The sequence below is a fragment of the Alosa alosa genome, chromosome 12 (assembly GCF_017589495.1).
Source record: "Alosa alosa isolate M-15738 ecotype Scorff River chromosome 12, AALO_Geno_1.1, whole genome shotgun sequence".
In the NCBI taxonomy this organism is placed as follows: Eukaryota; Metazoa; Chordata; class Actinopteri; order Clupeiformes; family Clupeidae; genus Alosa; species Alosa alosa.
In genome coordinates this window covers 18,293,916-18,311,390 of record NC_063200.1, presented here as the reverse complement: position 1 = coordinate 18,311,390, position 17,475 = coordinate 18,293,916, and the positions used below count along the sequence as shown (strand labels likewise).

The window sequence follows — 17,475 nt, the reverse complement described above, 5'->3', positions numbered from 1 at the left end:
ATGGTGGTAAACATGCTCCCGTCCCAACTTTCTTTGAAACATGTTGATAGCATCAAATTCAAAATGAACATATATTTTCCATAAAATAGTCTAAATTTATATTTGTCTATGTCCTTTTTGCTGCTAAATATGGGTTTACGAGACTTGTATATTATCACATTCTGTCTTTATTTGCATTTTACACAACGTCCCAACTTTTTCTGTTTTGGGGAACAGAATCTTTCTATCTATCTATCTATCTATCTATCTATCTATCTATCTATCTATCTCTATCTCTATCTTCATCCTGCCCATATATGCCTCTCAAAAAGGAAACCTTACCTCATCATGTTTGAAATCTTTTATTTAAAGGTCTTTCTGAAGCCTTTTATTCACCCCTCATTTTAGCCTTCACAGCACATTTTAATTTAGTTTACTTACTCACTGCATGCATCAAGTTAACATTTGAGGCATGTTGTTGTTGTTGACATGTGTTGTGGTGAAGGAATGTATGATCACACAGACATAATGAGGCCAAGTGTATTTGCGCCTTTCCTGAGGTCATACTGTATGTCACATGATTTTATCTTCATCCTGCTGTACCAGTGAGGGCTCCCTCAGATCATGTCCATTCATGTCAACCATGGCTATCGTAATGGCACCAACTTCTCCTCTTTTCCAGAGAAAACTCAAGAAGGAAACAAATTAACCAAGAATTATCGTTGTAAAATCAAATTTCCACCAGCAGTTCAACACAGTTTTGTACACACAGGATACAGTTGTAATACTGGACTGTATTATGTGAGTTAAATGATTAATTATTATTTCTGATATATAGTTCAGTTGTATTTATTCATCATGTGTTTTATCATGAGTAGAAAATTCCCTCTTGGAATACTGTTTGTTTGCAGTGTGTGTGTGTGTGTGTGTGTGTGTGTGTGTGTGTGTGTGTGTGTGTGCCTGTGCGTGTGTGCCTATGTGTGTGTGTGCGTGTGTGCCTGTGTGTGTGTGTGCATGCTGAGCAGTAAGGCCAGTCCGAGCAGTGAAGTGACTGTGCTGTGCAGCCCTCGGCCAGTCCTCGTGACTGCCCACAGGAGCTGCCTGCCCACAAGACGAGCGGAGAGGAAATGTAAACGCAGGGGGAGGGGCCTGTCTGCGTGAATGAGCCCCTGATTAGTCAGAGAGCTGGCTGTCACCGAGGCGAATGCATCACAGCGGTCACAGCCAATCCTCGCACAGCCTTTTGCATCGCCATGGAAACAGCCCTTTATAGCTCCAAGAGAGGTGGAGACATAAGAAGAGGGAAGAAGACAGGAGGGAAGGGTGAAAAAACAGCTCCCAAGCCAGTGAGAGAGGAGAGGGGGAGAGAGAGAGAGTGAGTGTGTGTGTCAGCTTTTTTTTTCTCCTTTTGACTGATTCCACTGCTCCTGTTGCTCTTCATCTTTCTCTGATGGGTGGGATTACAAGCGGAAAACCCAAATAGAGATGATAGAATGACAACCCTCTCTGCTGTTTATCGCGTGGAAGGCAGTGGTGGAATGGATGGTCCTCCTAGATTGATTGGATCAGTGGGATAAACATGCCATGTTGATGTAAGCCAGCAAACAGGTAATTTGTGTCCTCAACATGTCTGGCATCTCAGCGTTGTACACTTTGCAGGACTCGGCCGTGGAATATATATCATTATAAACATAGGTGTATGTATAGAGATGTATGTGATTTTCTTTTAATGTCAGTTGTCAAACCTTTTGCTTATGAGGCCCGGTCTGTTTCGTAAGGAGGCTGATGGAGATGTTGTTGTGTTTTCCCTGTTTTCCCCTGCAATCTGGCCCTGCTGCCTCTAGCCAGACCTAAGGGTTCATGCTTCCAAGCGCATACTGCGAAGGAGCAGCAGGTTGCTCATTAAGAATCGGAGGAAAGGTATGTGGTGTGTTGTGGCGCGACACGCAGCTCAGGAGGATTTAGACAGAGAAAGAGAAGGATGAGACTGGGGTGAGCTGGGCTGGGCTGGGCTGTGCTGTGCTGTGCTGCTGTGCTTTGTGAATGAAATGGTGGGGAACGGGTGGTTCAGGGATGGCTCAGCTCTGTGGCTGGAGGGAGAGAGGTAGTTGGCATGTTAAAAACGATCTCATCTCGACCACCTCTGCGGAGCCGTCCTGTCCTGCTGGTGTTTTATGGCTGTATTTTATGGTTGGCTGCACAAGCTCGCTAAAGCATCTCATATCTCACCCGGCCTTTGTCAGGTTATCTTTCATACACACATGTAAAGCTTTTTCACAAACCAGTCTGCATACAACACATTTTGATGTACCACCCTTGCCTGCCATAGTGGGTGGACAAATGTCTTGTACAAATGCCTGTTGAGGCATCTTTCGCAAAACAAATGCTTAATGGAAATGTCTTTCCAAGAACTTTTAAAGGGTAATCTTTGTTGATTTACCACTGTCATCACAAAACCACTGAGTGGTCACTAACGACAAACACCCGGCCAATGTTTCAGTTTGGATAAATAAGCCGCTGTTGTTGTGCGCTGTGTGTACATACAGCCTAATGAGGACGCCTGGCAGGCAGTTATCTGTCTCAAACAGCTAAACACACACACACACACACACACACACACCTGAGGATGGAGGACTACTGCATCTGACCGTGAACAGGACTCACAGAGAGCTACCAGCTGGAGCTGGGCTAGGCTGGTCAGTTGGCTCAGTCAGCCACAGCACAAGCCTGCATGACCAGGGCAGGGGAGACTGAAAGCTGTGCTGTTACAGGCATCAGAGAAACATGGGAAAGAGGAACTATGATGATGTGCAGGGATAACATCTTCTCTCTGGGTAGTTACAGTGGGGGGGATTCAGGACATGAAACAGCTGCGGGACCTCTAGTGTTCTACATGTAGTGGTATTGAAAGAGAACTCTCCAGACCAGAAATGAGAACTGTTTTGTCTGTGTGGTTTAATATTGAGTAAATTCACCAGATAACAAAGACAGCTTTTGTTTTTACAAGTGACAGTTGCACAGCTGTCAAAAAAATGTGACTAAACTCACACAGCACATGCACTTCATGCACCTTCCCCTGTTTCCTTCCCTCCGGTAGTAGTGTTTATTATAGTGATGTTGTTACCTAAGGTCTCCTTTGCAATGCAGCTTAAATGTTACTCCTCGTTTTTTAAGATTGTTAAAAGATTTTAAGATTGTTAAGATTGTCTGCTAAATGAAAAAAAAAAAAAAAAAAACGTAAATGAAATGTACTTTCTCTTATAGCCCCACATACAGAGGCAACAGAACTGTAGTCCTTTGGGTGGGTGTGGTCAGGGCTTGGAGTAGCTGGAAGGCAGCCTGTCACCGCTAGCCTATCCGGTACAGTGCAGACTGGCGATGCATCTCTTGGCTCGGGTGTCTCTCTGTGGATGTGCTGTGCCAGGCGGAGTGTGCTGAGTTTGCACCGGGTGTTTCCCAAGGGACTCTGCTGAATTGTCAGCTACCTGTTTGAGTAAATGGATAAATATGCTGCTCAAGTTGATTTCACTATTAGCTCGGGAGAAGGGGCCACTTATCCTTGAATCAGTTTGATCCCTGAAATGAAGTAATGCCAAAATACATCATAATAAAAAACAGAAGGGCAGCAAAAAAAGACCAAGATGTACAAGAAGATGTCATACACATTTTGACCAATGAGAACAGCCTGCAGTATGCAAAATCATTTCATTCCCTGGGTGTTTTATCCTTGACTTCAGTATTCATTTTGCTCTGCAGGACCTACCATGGTGTGGTGGTGATGTCATTCACATTTGTATGTGAGCTCAGGGCTTTGCCAGAACGCAGTGTGTCAGTGAGAGTGGAGTGGGGACTTGCCAGCTCAGGTGTGTGTGAGGGCAAACAGACTGGTGAGGACACTAGAGTAAAGCCAGAGATTGGCCTATTAGCCTCTTCAGGTCAGAGGCTGTGGCTTGCCAAGGAGACCAAACCAGACTCAATGTAGTGGCTCAATTATGTAGTTAATTAAAGTCCTTTTGTTAAATCCAAGTGGGGTCCTGGGATGGGGTCCCCATAATGTTTGTGTCTTCAGTACGTATACACACAAGTTTTAAAGGAGAATTCCGGTGTGATATTGACCTAAAGTGTATTGAAACATGATACCGAGTGTGAACATATGTCTCATAGCCCATCTCGGCTTGTCCCCTGCACTCCAAAATCTGGCGCTAGTTAGCCGATGCTACCAACAGCTTTTTCAATAGTGGTGCCGCATCGGGCTAGCCATGCAAATAAATCACTGTTTTACACCCATTTACGAGGCTCAATGTATCTCCACACTTCATTGGTAGACTTCCGAGGGCCCTGACATTTAAAACGAGACACTGAGAACTTTGAAAAAGCACTGGTAGTTTACTTACAAGACGATTTATACAGACAGTATCTTCACAAAGTTTAGCGTTTGCAGCCATCTTGAATTTAGTCACGATAAGTCGAGCAACGAGTAAGAATGAACAGGTATGATAAGGGATCAGATTCCAAAAATAATTCAGTGGAAATGCATGGATTCCAGTTTCTTCCAGTAGCAGCAACTGGAATCCATGCATTTCCACTGAATTATTTTTGGAATCTGTACATGTATGACAAACAAGACAGACAATTAACGTGGAGGAGCATTTATCCCCTATCTGTAGTTGTGAGTACCCTGGAAGGATAACATGTCCGTGACCTGTGCCGACGGGTCAAAGTTCGTGGGTGTCCTCCAGCCACACGCTACTTCAGTGGCACAGCTCGCAGCTGTTTGTCCACTATGCGACTGACCCACTTTAAAACACACAAAACACACACACACTCTCACGCTAGCTAGGCTATCCGTCGACCTAGTTTAACATCCTCTCTCTCTCTCTCTCTCTCTCTCTCTCACACACACACACACACACACACACACACACACACACACACACACACACACACACACTTAACCACCCAAACACTGCCCTAGTTTAACACACTCACCCAATCAATATTATCAGCATGGTACCAGTTTTCACCAGGGTTGGGGTCTCCCTCATTATTATTGATCATTAATATGCCAACATCCATTTTACTGTTCTTATCAAGTTGGTAAGCCTAATAGTATTGGATGTATTATCTAAAAATGTCATTAGTTTGTCATGTACATTATGCATGGTGCACTGTATCTGTTTGTGGTAACGATCTGAAACGAAAGTATCAAACGCAAAGTGCGCGCTGTTGCTATTTTACCGGCAGGATAAATGACTGTTGCGCCCGACGCAAATCTAAAATGGGGGGGTCTGAAGTAGCTACATTACTCATGGGTGTGGTTTGGGCGTAACGTGCAATAAACCAATCAGAGCGTCATCTCACATTCCCTTTAACAACAGGCACGCTTGTTCCATAGCGGATTGCTATTATGATGGCAGATTTGTCAGGCGCAGCCAGGAGCGGGTCACAGCGCTATAAGGACTGTTCAGTTGGGAACAGTTTGCTATTGATTTTTCTTCTTGACAAAATGTAATACAGAAACGTCACAAAGACGTACCTTCCGATGTTTTGGGATCACTCTCACTGAATCATGAGGTTATGAATGCATGGTGATATTTTTGCAATGTAATCTAACATTACCTCACTATAGACGATGCAGCTCTTCTGTCAGATAAGCTCTCCTCTCCCGTGCTGCTGCTGGGCATTTGGGTTAAATGGCATCGGCATGCAGTTCAACATCACATCTCCTTAAGTCCTCTAATATTTCCTAATTTATGTCATCAACACATCCATGATTCGTGGAAATGTTTATGCTAGATTTATGCCTATTTTTTCACATCTTAGTGGACACCACAATGATTTTCCTCGTGTGGTAATATTTTTCCTTGTGATTATGTATGGTTTGCAGAAATGGGAACTACTGTGTCTGTATAGATGAGAGGAGCAAAGTGTGCGTTGTGCAGAACATGCTACATTATGGCCAAGCAAGCGCGCCTGCAGGTGTACTATGGCCGTACCTTACCATCAGGCAACTCAACAACGAGAAACAATTTCCTCTGTGTGTATTCACATTAAGTTGACCTAACATTCCAACTCTGCACAGTATCCCATTAATTGCATGACAGTAGACTATTTACAATATTTTCTTTAAAGTAGAGTTTGTAAACAAGACAAAAGCACCAGTATACAAAGTCAATTGTGCTTGAGTGCACGATAGGGCCCATTCATTGTATTACAGGACTAATACATGCCGGCGAAGCGAAGTTCTGTGTTTTTATTCACTAATGCAAACGCTTGATTAGTCAGATTATAGGCTAGACTGTCAGAATGCTGAGGGACCCTGCACATTGAATCATCATTATAGTTTTTATGATTCAAGACAAATATTGTTGACAACATTATTGTCTAGAGGTCCACTGTGAATATGGAACAGAAATGTGTTGCAGACCAGTTTTCCTGAGACAGCCTATCATCTGTCTACTTTTGTGTCCTTGTTTTTAGGGTTTTATACCTTTTGTTTAGGAATCTCTGTTAATAATCATTTTATTGATAGATCTCTTTTTTTTTATCTGAATGACATTTCACCTAAATATGGATTAACTAGTTATTAACTAAGTGGCTTTCTGTGTGCTTCAGGGACAGTAGTGTTGTCTGTCTTTGCTCTTTGAATGGAATTAGACTGGGTGGGCTCTCATGACAGGCTTTGGATCTACGTAATAATAAACCTCTGACTGCAGGTGTGGGAGAACAACACTGCGGGTGCCATGGCCTACTGTAAAGACACACACACACATACACACACCCCTAAAGCTGCCGGCCATCTGCATCCCGTCATCTTAAGGAGCGGTTGTGTAACCTGCTCCTCCATAATCAGTCTTAGGCTAAGAAGTGCAGGTCATGTGATCTGGCCGGCCATCAGGGGCACAAGCAGGGCCGTCCCTCCTGCCGTAATTACGCAGATGACCAGAGCTGTGCCTCGGACACACCATGGCATGGCACAAACACATAACGGGTGCTCTAAAAAGAGCTACACACACAAAGATGGCACAGCAGGTGATGTAAGATTTCTTCTCTCTTTCGTTCTCTCTCTCCCTCTCTCTCTCGCTCTCTCTTAAACACACACTGACACAAATACACATAATAAGATATTTTGGTTGGCAAGTCCTACAGATTGTCTACGCGTGCCTCTTATAAGTAATTACAGGTAGGTTTTTAAGAGAAATGTTTCCCACTCCAACACAAAAATGCTAACCAGTTTTCCTGGTTTTCCTGGATTTTTCTCCTGAAACACAGCTGAATTAATTGAATAATGAAGCCCCACGTAGTTCTTATAAAAGACATCTGTGAAGCCCTCTGACGCTGGTGCCCTCATATAGACGTGCTCTATCACTGACATACTAGTTAATAAACAGAAGTGTCCCGCTGTAGTTATTTTCTTGCACATCTGTTGGTTCTCTGTTTTCTCAGCTTTAATCTGGCTATCTGCATTGTGGAAAAGAGTCAACTTTACTGTTGTTGTTTTTTTTCTAAACATTTAAACAACGTTTGTTGCACGTGCAACCCCAAAGAACTTTGAAGAATCGGAGTTTCGGCTCTGCTAGCAATTCAGTATCAGTCTGTGTGTTTCACTTGATCACCCCTCACTCACTACACCTGTTATCTCACCTGCCGTGCCCTTCCTTACTCGCCCCCATTTTGTCTGTCCTCTTTACGTTGCCTGTCTCAATTGCTGTAACGTAAACCTCATCTCACATATCCCGTCTTTTGTGGCTCTGCGTTCACCTCACACAAGTCTCACACACGTCTCAGCATCATGTCTCATCAGCGCGCTCACCTCAGTCTGCACAAGCTCTCACCTGGGTACACACATAACTTCTTACCTGTCCCTCCTGATTTCTCACCCTTATCACCTGCATGGTATTTGGGCAAACGTAGAAAACATCCCACTGATAAAATAAATTGACATCAAGTACTTAGTCTGATTTTAGGGAGTCATTGATACCATTTCCTGATTTAAGGGGGGGAAAAAGGTTGTGAAGTTGAACTCCATATGCAGAATGCTTTATGATGCTGATAGGATGTGCACATATCTTCTGGGCTTGACGTTTGAGCCTTCAGTGTCAGCATTCATCAATTTTCATCAACAAATCAATTGATAGTATTGAAGAGGATGCTGTTGAGAATGGGTTTGGTGATGGGCAGATTGGCATGCTTTAGGAAAGCCTCTAGATTGCCTATTTAAGTGACCCTGTCTGTTTGCTGAATCACTGTGTCTATATGTGTGTGTGTGTGTGTGTGTGTGCTGACTTGTGCTTGTTTGTATTGATATTGACAAGTGTGTGCTTTCCTGATTGGCATGTATTTAAGTAAACCTTCTGCTAAATTGCTTCTGTCTTTTCTCACGTTTGCTTGTGTCTCCTTGTTTACACAGTATGTGTGTGTGTGTGTGCGTGTGCACTTGTGTGCTGACATCTGCTCCTGGGTGCGTGTGTGTTCTGACACCTGCTCCCATGTGTTTTTTTTTTTCAGATCTGTGTGTGTGGGTGCTTACACCTGCTTGTGTGTGCGTGTGCGTGCGCGTGTGTGTGTGTGTGCGTATGCACATTGACTTTTGCTTATACATAAGCTGACCTAAGCTTGTATTTCTGCTTGTGTTTATGCGTATGTGCATTGTACCTTTTGTGTGTATTTGTGTGTATTTCAGTGTGTGTGTGTGTACGTGTGATTGCTGACACCTGCTTGTGCGTGTGCTGACCCCAGCTCATCTTTCTCTTTCTCTCTGTCGGTGTGTGTGCGTGTGCGTGCATGCGCTTGTTCCCTGACAGGTGTCCAGGATGAGCTGGATCGGAACCTGCTGACTCCCCTGCGGAGGAGCGTGGGTCTCTGCCTGGCAGACTGCCCCCGCCGGCCGACCGACCCCTGACGCAGCGTCCCAGCCGCCCACCTCAACCCTCCGTCTCCACCCTACCTCCACCCCACCCAGGCCAACATGCTGATTAAGGAGTACCGGATCCCCATGCCGCTGAGCGTGGAGGAGTACCGCATCGCCCAGCTCTACATGATCCAGGTGGGCTCAGCACACGGGGGGCAGCAGGAAGGCTCCAGGGCAGTTCGGCCTGGGTGGGGGGGGGGGCACGGCACGGCACTTTAGCCGGTGGGGGTGCCAGGGCTAATGCTGGTGTTAATGTGAAATGAATGTAATTCAACCCTCGTCTGGTGGAGTGTGGGGTCGGGTGCGGTGGGTGTAGGCTAATGCAAAGATGAGATTAGTTGTCGATGAAGGCAAAGCACACCAGACTAAAATTCACAGTTACAGTGCAGTACAACACTTGGTTTGGGTGAGAGGTGATGCTTCTTGGTGTTAGCTAGGTGAGAATGTGTGTGTGTGTGTGTGTGTGTGTGTGTGTGTGTGTGTGTGTGTGTGTGTGTGTGTCTGTCTGTCTGTGAATAGATTTGTTTTACCAAATGCACCTTGACTGCTGTGTACTTCTAGACTTGAAGTCTTGATGACCTGTGTCAATTATTTTAAATGTAAGTGTTTTTCAGTTCAGGGTGCAACCTCTGCTTTGTTTTTATTTGACTAAAGCACAAAAAGCTGTAACAAACTAATTTGTCTGAAAACAGCTTCAGACTTGATGCAAATTAGTCAATATAATAGTCAATAAGTAAAGCTCTTTATAGCTGTTGTTCTAGTGTGTTGTATTGTGTATTGCGGCCAGCCGTATTTTAGTAACATCTGAGGTAAGATCAAACCAACGCTGTTGTTTGTACTTTGGCAAATCTGATGATCTCATACAGACAAAATGAGCTTTCATGTAAGTTTAATGAAGTGGAACTGGCAAGGCAAAATGCCCATTTCCCATCCCTGCTTCCTCTCCCCCAGATGGGCTTATTTACCCCGAGGGGTGCCTCTCACCGTCCACGTTCATAAAAACCCACCACAATTATTATGCCACTAATTGCTGTGGGACCGCTCACCGGGTCCCCTGCCACTGCGTAAAGCCCAGAACGACTTTGAGAGAAACACAGTGCAAAGTCAGGATTTCCAGTACTGTGGTTGTACAGTAGACTTTTAGTGAGTTTGTGAGTGTCAACCTTTTGAGGATTAACATCACAAAGCTTGTGATTAGAATGTTGTTTACTGAAGGTTCCATTTGATGACGTAATGGTGGATTTTTAAATGTTTGTGTATTCCAGATCTGCACAGTAACAATGGCTTGCAAAAATCTAATCTTATGATGAAGGCTGTGGTTTGGATCTGTTGGTATGTTTATTTGACAGGACACAGACTGGGCTTATTACAGTAATGTATTCATGGTCCTCTGATATGAAGGTCAGGTCAGCAATTTCAGGTCCTTTGATATGAAGCACTAGGGGTTTCATACTGGTGTGTTCACATGGTCTTTTTATTGTGTGTCCGTGTGTGTGCATGTATGTGTGTTTGTGTTTGTCTGCTGGACTTGTTACACCCCCCTTGCCTTAAAGTCCATTATCTCTCTAAGTATGTGTAAACCCATCATATGGATTGTTGCAAATACCCATTATTTTGGTATGTAAAATCCTCAGTTGCATAGACATACATTCATGTGCCGTGGTTACGTAATGGGATCTCTAGGTCAGGGGCCATTAAGTCAACTGCCACAGTGACATGCTGTGGGCATCCATTAGCCATGATTGCGTTGTTATGGCAGTGTCCTCACCAGCGGACAGATAGATGGTGGAGGTGGCCTTGTGTCGGCACCACCGGTGCGGAGGAGGGTATAGGGAGGACTGGGTTACAGGAAGCCCAGCCTACTAGTCTCAGCAGATCAGGGATATTAATTGCATTTGCTGCCATTCAGTCGAGTAGTGGAGTGTGCTCCAGTTGAACTTGACCCAGTGATGAGGAGGATAATAGTTGTGTGTCACTCAAGTGTTTGTGGGTGGTGTGTGTGTGAGGTGGTGAAATCTAGTGTGTGTGTGTGTGTGTGTGTGTGTGTGTGCTGTATGCCACTGGTCCATGAGTTTGTGTTTGTATTGTACTGCATCCTTATTATTTGTGTCCTTGTACCATCTTCTTCATGTAGACATAAATAAATGGTTAAAGTGTGTGTGTGTGTGTGTGTGTGTCGTGTCTGCCTTTGAGGAGAGGTAGTGAAATCTGGAAGTGTATGTGTGTGTGTGTGTGTGTGTGCCTGTGAAGAGAGGTAGTGAAATCTGGGAGAGTGTGTGTGTGTGTCTGTGCCTGTTAGGAGAGGTAGTGAAATCTGGGAGTGTGTGTGTGTTTGTGTATGTGGTGTGTGTGTGTGTTTGTGTGTGAAAGCCAGCTTGTCTATTTAGAGAAGTAGTGACTGGGTGTGTATCTGTGGAGAGAGAGGTAGCGATATCTGTGGTGTGTGTGTGTATGACTGCCTGTGTAGAGAGCACTGAAAAGTGTGTGTGTGTGTATGTGTGTGTGTATACCTGTGTCTATGTGGAGAGAAGCAGTGAAATGTATGTGTGTGTGTGTGTGTGTGTGTGTGTGTGCATGTGCATGTCTATGTGTGTGTGTGTGTGTGTGTGTGTGTGTGTGTGCATGTCTGTGTGTGTGTGTGTGTGTGTGTGTTTTGTGTGTGTGCATGTGTGTGTCGTGTGTGTGTGTCGGCGCGTCAACCCCAGCCTCAGCGTCGGCGCTGCAGGATTGCCTCTCTGCTTCATCCGCACCGCGTCACAGCCCAGCTCCCGCTGCCATGGCGACGGGTGACATCAGCAGCTGCAGCGGTGTCAGCGGCGTGGCAGGCGAGCGGGCGGGCGGGCGGCCACAGTCATTTGTTTGTGGCGCAGAGGAGCGCAGACAGGGAGACGGAGGGAAAGGTCAGGACGAGACGGGCCTGTTGCTACGGCGACGCAACTCTGCTGATTTGGTTATACAGTTTTTTTTCCCAGTGTGCACTGCAAGGTCTTAGGGGGGGAAGAAGGTTGGAGGGGCCGTGACGTGATGAAGGAGGGGTGTAGGGGTGTGGCAGTGATGAGCAAGAGGCTTTCATTCAGATCTCTGCAGACACAGACAGGAGTTTAGTCAGCACGATGGTGCCTTCCTCTGTCCTCTCCTCTCTTCCCCTCCTCTCTTCACCTCCACTCTTCTATCTCTTCCTCCCTCTCCTCCTCCCTTTCCTCTCTTCTTCCTGTTCCTTTTTTTCTCCTCCGCCACTCCAATCCTCTTCTCTTTGTCATGCTCACATATGAGAGCTCTCATCTCTTCTCTCACTTTCTTTCCACTCCTCTCTCTTATTGTCCCAAAAGCTGTGTCTCTTTCCTTCCTTCCTCCCTCTCTCTCCTTCCTTCCCTCCCTCCCTCCCTCCCTCCCTCTCTCCCTCCATGAGAGTGCTACTCATGTGCTTTTTGCCCAGGCATGCCTCCAAACTGCTGTCATCAGAGAGAGGCAGGAGAGAAATGCCAGGAGTTCATGAGATCAAACAGCTCATTTTCAAAATGGATTCAATTTTTATTATTACTGTTTTTTTTATCATATGGATAAAAGTAATGAGCTTTCAGTGAGCTCAGCTTTTTGTAGGATTGCACCGTCATGGCTACACCCACTTGCCCTGGCAGCCCTAGTTTAATTCAGTTAAAGCCTGCTTAGTCAACTTCACTTTCATTCATTCTTATTTGTTTAGTGCTAAACAAATAGACATACCATTAGGCGTTTTTTTTTTTTTTTTTGCAAAGGACTGGAGTTTTTGTGGGAAGAAAGGAAAACATAAAAGGAGGAAGACAAGAAGAGAGGGATTAAGGGCATTACACAGAAAGAGGAGAAGAGAGAGAGATTGAGGGTATTACACAGAAAGAGAAGAAGAGAGAAATTGAGGGTGTTGCAAAGTCCAAACATTGTGGTCCAAACATCAAGTGAATCGATATCACGCCTTCTCCAGTGAGTGATGTGATGCCCCCACACAAGCCATAGAGGCAATCAACACGGCAAAAACAGAAAGTACCAAAGAAGCACAAACCAAGTGCTGGCATACGTACAGTATAATTCAGGGAACTGTGGCGTGCTCTGATGACTGCGAGGATGCCAGGTTGCTTGCACTTCCCTCTGAGGCTGAAAGTACTTTGAGCACGAAACATATTCTCAATATAGTCTGTGTGAGAGTAAAATTCCCTAAGTGTTTACCACACAGCATAGCAGTGGTCATCTACGGTAAGTGCACATCAAGAGTGCACAAGGTGCAGTGTTGGGCTTGGGCTTAGATGAGAAATGGGACAAACACACACACACACACACATGAGTGTCTAAGGACTCAACTCAGGTTGATAGGTGACCTTGCCTTATATAAGTATCCTTATTAGGTACCTTGTACCTATGAATAATAATGAATTGACACACCTCACATACTCATACATGAAGTTACATGGTGATGCATGGTGATAATCTACTTGGGGTGAGGGTAATGGTTTGTTATGTGTAGTGTTTACTTAAAGGATCAATAAGTATTTCCACCAATGTCCATTAAGTTAATGTCCATTAGGGTCATTTATTGCCTCTACCAAGGAGGTTATGTTTCTGGTGCAGTTCGTCTGTCTGTTTGCAAACAGGATTACACAATCTTGATTGAACGGTCTTGCATGGGCCTAGGAAGAACCCGTTAACATCTGGAGTGAATCCAACTCAAGGGGCAACTCAATGAATTTCAAGACCATCATTATTTATCTTACATGATATTTTAGGTCATCATTTTAGGTCAGCATTTTCATGCTCTGGTGATTCCTTGGAAGTGCATTTCTAGTTCATCTATACTGTAATACTCAGGTAAAGCAGTAATCCAATCCTCCAGTAAGGAGTGGTGGAGTGATCGCTTACCTGGTTCGCTCACCAGCTAGCATATGGTTTGTTTGCTGCTGAGGTCCAAAGATGCTGCTGCTTTGTGAATGGACCTCAGGAGGCCCCTGCTGTTCATTTTGTTTGGTGAGTCATGCCTCCCCTCACTGGAAACACTTTGCTCCAGCCGAGCCTGCTATGCTAGCAATTAATGGGGAAGGCACATTATTTGCATGGGTGGACTTTGAAGAGATAATTTGGGCAAAAAGGCTCTGTGTTAATGAAAGATGGCGGCTTACTCAGTGGCATGGAATACAGGAGCTTATTGCTTCCCCTGTGCATAGTCGAGTTTTATTAAGCGCCATCACTTCTCTTTGAGTGACAGGGGGGGTTTTGTTCTTTGAGCGTGTTGTGCATCAAAATCAGAAGGGAACTCTCATTGTTTTTTGTTGGCTTCTGGTTTAGAGCCTAAAGACACGCAAAGAGAGCCTTGAAGCTGAAGGCTACTTTGCTGTTAGAAATGTAGGGAGAGCACTGTGAATGATGTGGTTTTCTTAGGTCCATTATTATTTTTCTGTGTGGTGGGTCCTCACTTTGGAGATGTTTCCTTACTGTTTGTGTGATTGTTGTCTTTGCCAGTGCCCGAGTCAGTGGAATGTGTTAGCCTTGCAAAGGGTTCTGATGTTGGGATATGTTCTGGAATCAGTTGAGACCGTTCTGGTGGGACTGTGGGCAAATACAGCCTTACCATCTACGTGTGTGTGTGTGTGTGTGTGTGTGTGTGTGTGTGTGTGTGTGTGTGTGTGTGTTCGTGCTTGTGTGTATGACAGGATGCTTATCTGTGTCTGTTTGCGAATCTGTTTGTGTGGATGCCAGATGAAGTGTGTGTGTCTGTGTGTGTGTGTGTGTGTGTGTGTGTAAAAAAACTGTTGAAAGCAGGCGGGCGGTGTCTGCTCCTTAATGAAAAGCTGTAGCCTTAATGGAGCCTGTGATTTGTCAGCCTGCAGAGACAGACACAGACAGAGACGCAGACACACACAGAGCCCAGGTCTCAGCAGAACTCCTCCTGGTGGCCAAACTAAGGCCCAGGCTACACTCTGTCCGCATCTGAAGCACTCCTTTCACGACATAGAAACCGACATAGAAACCTTTTATTTTAGAAACATCCATTTTAGTCACCAATCTTGCTCCACACACAACACATGATTAGCTGTCCAGTCCATCCTCAGCCAAACTCCAGTCCTTTTAGGCAAGTCCCTCCACTCAAAAAACATCTGTCATTTTCAGACAAAACTGCCTCATATTGCAAAAACCTCTGTCATCCTCAGATAAAACTTTGGGCACTCATCGGACATCCATTTCAGAAAAACGCTGTCAGAAAAGTGGAGAGCCCAGGGTCTTCAGGTCTCAGAAAAGTACAAGAGAATTAAATAAAGACAAATGTGCTATGCCATGATGTAATACCATATAATACCATTATAAAACATTAGACATTGCACACAATAATAGACAATCTTGCTCCTTAACTTATTTAGAGAATGTGCGGTGAGATCACAACACATGATTGATGTGATGATAATGATGCAGGTTTCTTAGGTAGTGTACGATGTCTTCACAACACACCATATGTTGGCTGTAGTGCAATGTATTCCTTACATCACACCACATGATTGGCTCAATGTATTCTCATGTCACCATTCTGTGTTTTAAAATGATCAAAGATTTAGCCTATTCACTGGAACCTGGGAAACATTACAAAAACATGAAACATGACATGGAATATGTGAACAATAGACACTTATTTTGTATTTGGCCCGTTATGAAATTATTTAAACTAACCCCAAATTTGGAGACATCATGCATTTCTATGGATGATTTTTTGAGTGCTGTGTCTCCTCATTAGAAAGGGACACGTTGACACCTATTGGACGTCGTTGTCTGCAGTTGCCTCTCGGTAGGCTACATCTCTGTATTTCATCAATATCAACATGTCAGGCATCAATAAAGGTGATGATGAAATGTTATCCCATTGTTCAATATTTGATAGCCTGTCACAGGAACATTATTTCACTAAAATTGCCTTGATTTGCGGTGTTGATCCGTGTGGGAGAAAGTTGTAGCCTAACTTTTTTCTATTTTCTCTGTTCAAAACTCGATTTACAGAAAGACTATAGACTTTAATCCAAAGCTGTGAAATTTGGCCAGAAAGGAGGCATACATGTCAGCTCTCTGAAAGAGTATAAAGCTTCAGTTACGTGTACAGTACCCTCCCTGTCAGACTCCCATTGTTCTCAAGACCCCCACATTAACAGGGGGAAAAAACCCGACAGGACTGTTTCATGTGACTCTGACACATATGGACCACTGAATAAGAGAGGGTGCACATGACCACAGTCTGGCACTTTGGACTTGTAGTTGTTCTTATTATGCTACTCTCAAGTCTGTGTGTGTAGTTGCAGCATGTGCAGTTTGTGCCCTTGTAGTGTAGTGTCGGTCTCAAAAATATTGACGCTACAGTACTTGGACATCCACACAGAGCCTTGTGTTCACCCTTTGATTAAGAAATGTTACATCACTCAGACCCTAGTGGACACCCGTACTTGCGGATATGCGAAGTGGAACATTGCCCTAAGACAGTGAATGGAAGGCTTTTGTCATTATTTGGCACAGAAAGCCTCAGACGAAACCACTGGCCCAAGGATCACCTCATGGGCTGCCAGAGACGCAGTGTGTTTGTCCCCCGTACAGTGTCGTACAGTACACTGCCATTGTAGGCTCTGTTTTCATCTTCCCCCCACTAAGAGGCAGATACGGTAATCCAAACACGCCTTCCAGAACCCCCTGGCTACATGCCCCCCTTCTGTGAGCTTCATAAGACACGATCAGATGGCACAGTGGGATGTCTGCTTTTGATCACCACCTGCTGAAGACTTAAAGTATTAGATCATGATGGAGTACTGTTTCAGTGTGAGGATCATCACCATCTCCTGGATCACAGAAGCCAGGGAAATGAGAACAGTTTTCATGATACTGCCTGCTGGCTCAAGAAGAAATAATCTTAACAAATTATGTGTGAAGACAATAGTTGTGTAACCGAGAGTGATGTTTAGTGATGGAGAGTGACATGTGCGTCTGCATGTATACGTTGTCTCTCTTTCTCTCATCCAAGTGATGCTACATGCTGTTAGCGTTCATGTTAGCGTACAGATGAGCCTTGGCTAGGTTAGCCTGCTGGCTTTGGTCTCACTCCCAGTTGAATTTGACCTCTGGGGAATGCAGTGTGGGCTTCCTCCCTCTTGGCCTTTGTTGTCAGTTGTCTTTTCAAGGATGGAGCTCTTGCCCCTGGTGGAAATACACAGGTTAAGAATGTCTTATAGGGAATCTCTGTAGAGTGCCATACATTTATTAAGGAGCCAAACTGACCAACCTATACTCCAAGGACTTCAGTTGTGCCCATTTTATACTTACCAGTAGCCGTGAGTGTGTGGGGTGATATAACACTGTCCTCCACCCTGCGTCACCTGTGTTGCTGGTATGTGAGGCGTGAAACATCCACAGTCTGTCAGGGGCACCCTGGGTAATAATCTGCATCCCTCCACATCCCACATTTCTGTGCATAGTCACTAAATTTGACCTCTCTCTCTCTCTCTTTCTCTCTGTCTCTCTCTCTCCCTCTTGTTGTCTGTTTCTATCTGTTCTCCCTTTCTCTCTATCTCTATCTCTATAATATGTGCCTCTCT

At 44.7% G+C, this 17,475-nt stretch overlaps 1 protein-coding gene across 1 annotated transcript in view; it reads left to right on the top strand.

The window, feature by feature from the left end:
* The first annotated feature begins 1,237 nt into the window (after positions 1 to 1,237).
* Positions 1,238 to 17,475, top strand: part of LOC125304408 (membrane-associated phosphatidylinositol transfer protein 2-like) — a 63,109-nt gene continuing 46,871 nt past the window's right edge. Inside the window, 2 exon segments of the mRNA XM_048258652.1 lie at positions 1,238 to 1,587; positions 8,784 to 9,025. Coding sequence (XP_048114609.1) covers positions 8,948 to 9,025 — 78 coding nt within the window. The 5' untranslated portion in view covers positions 1,238 to 1,587; positions 8,784 to 8,947.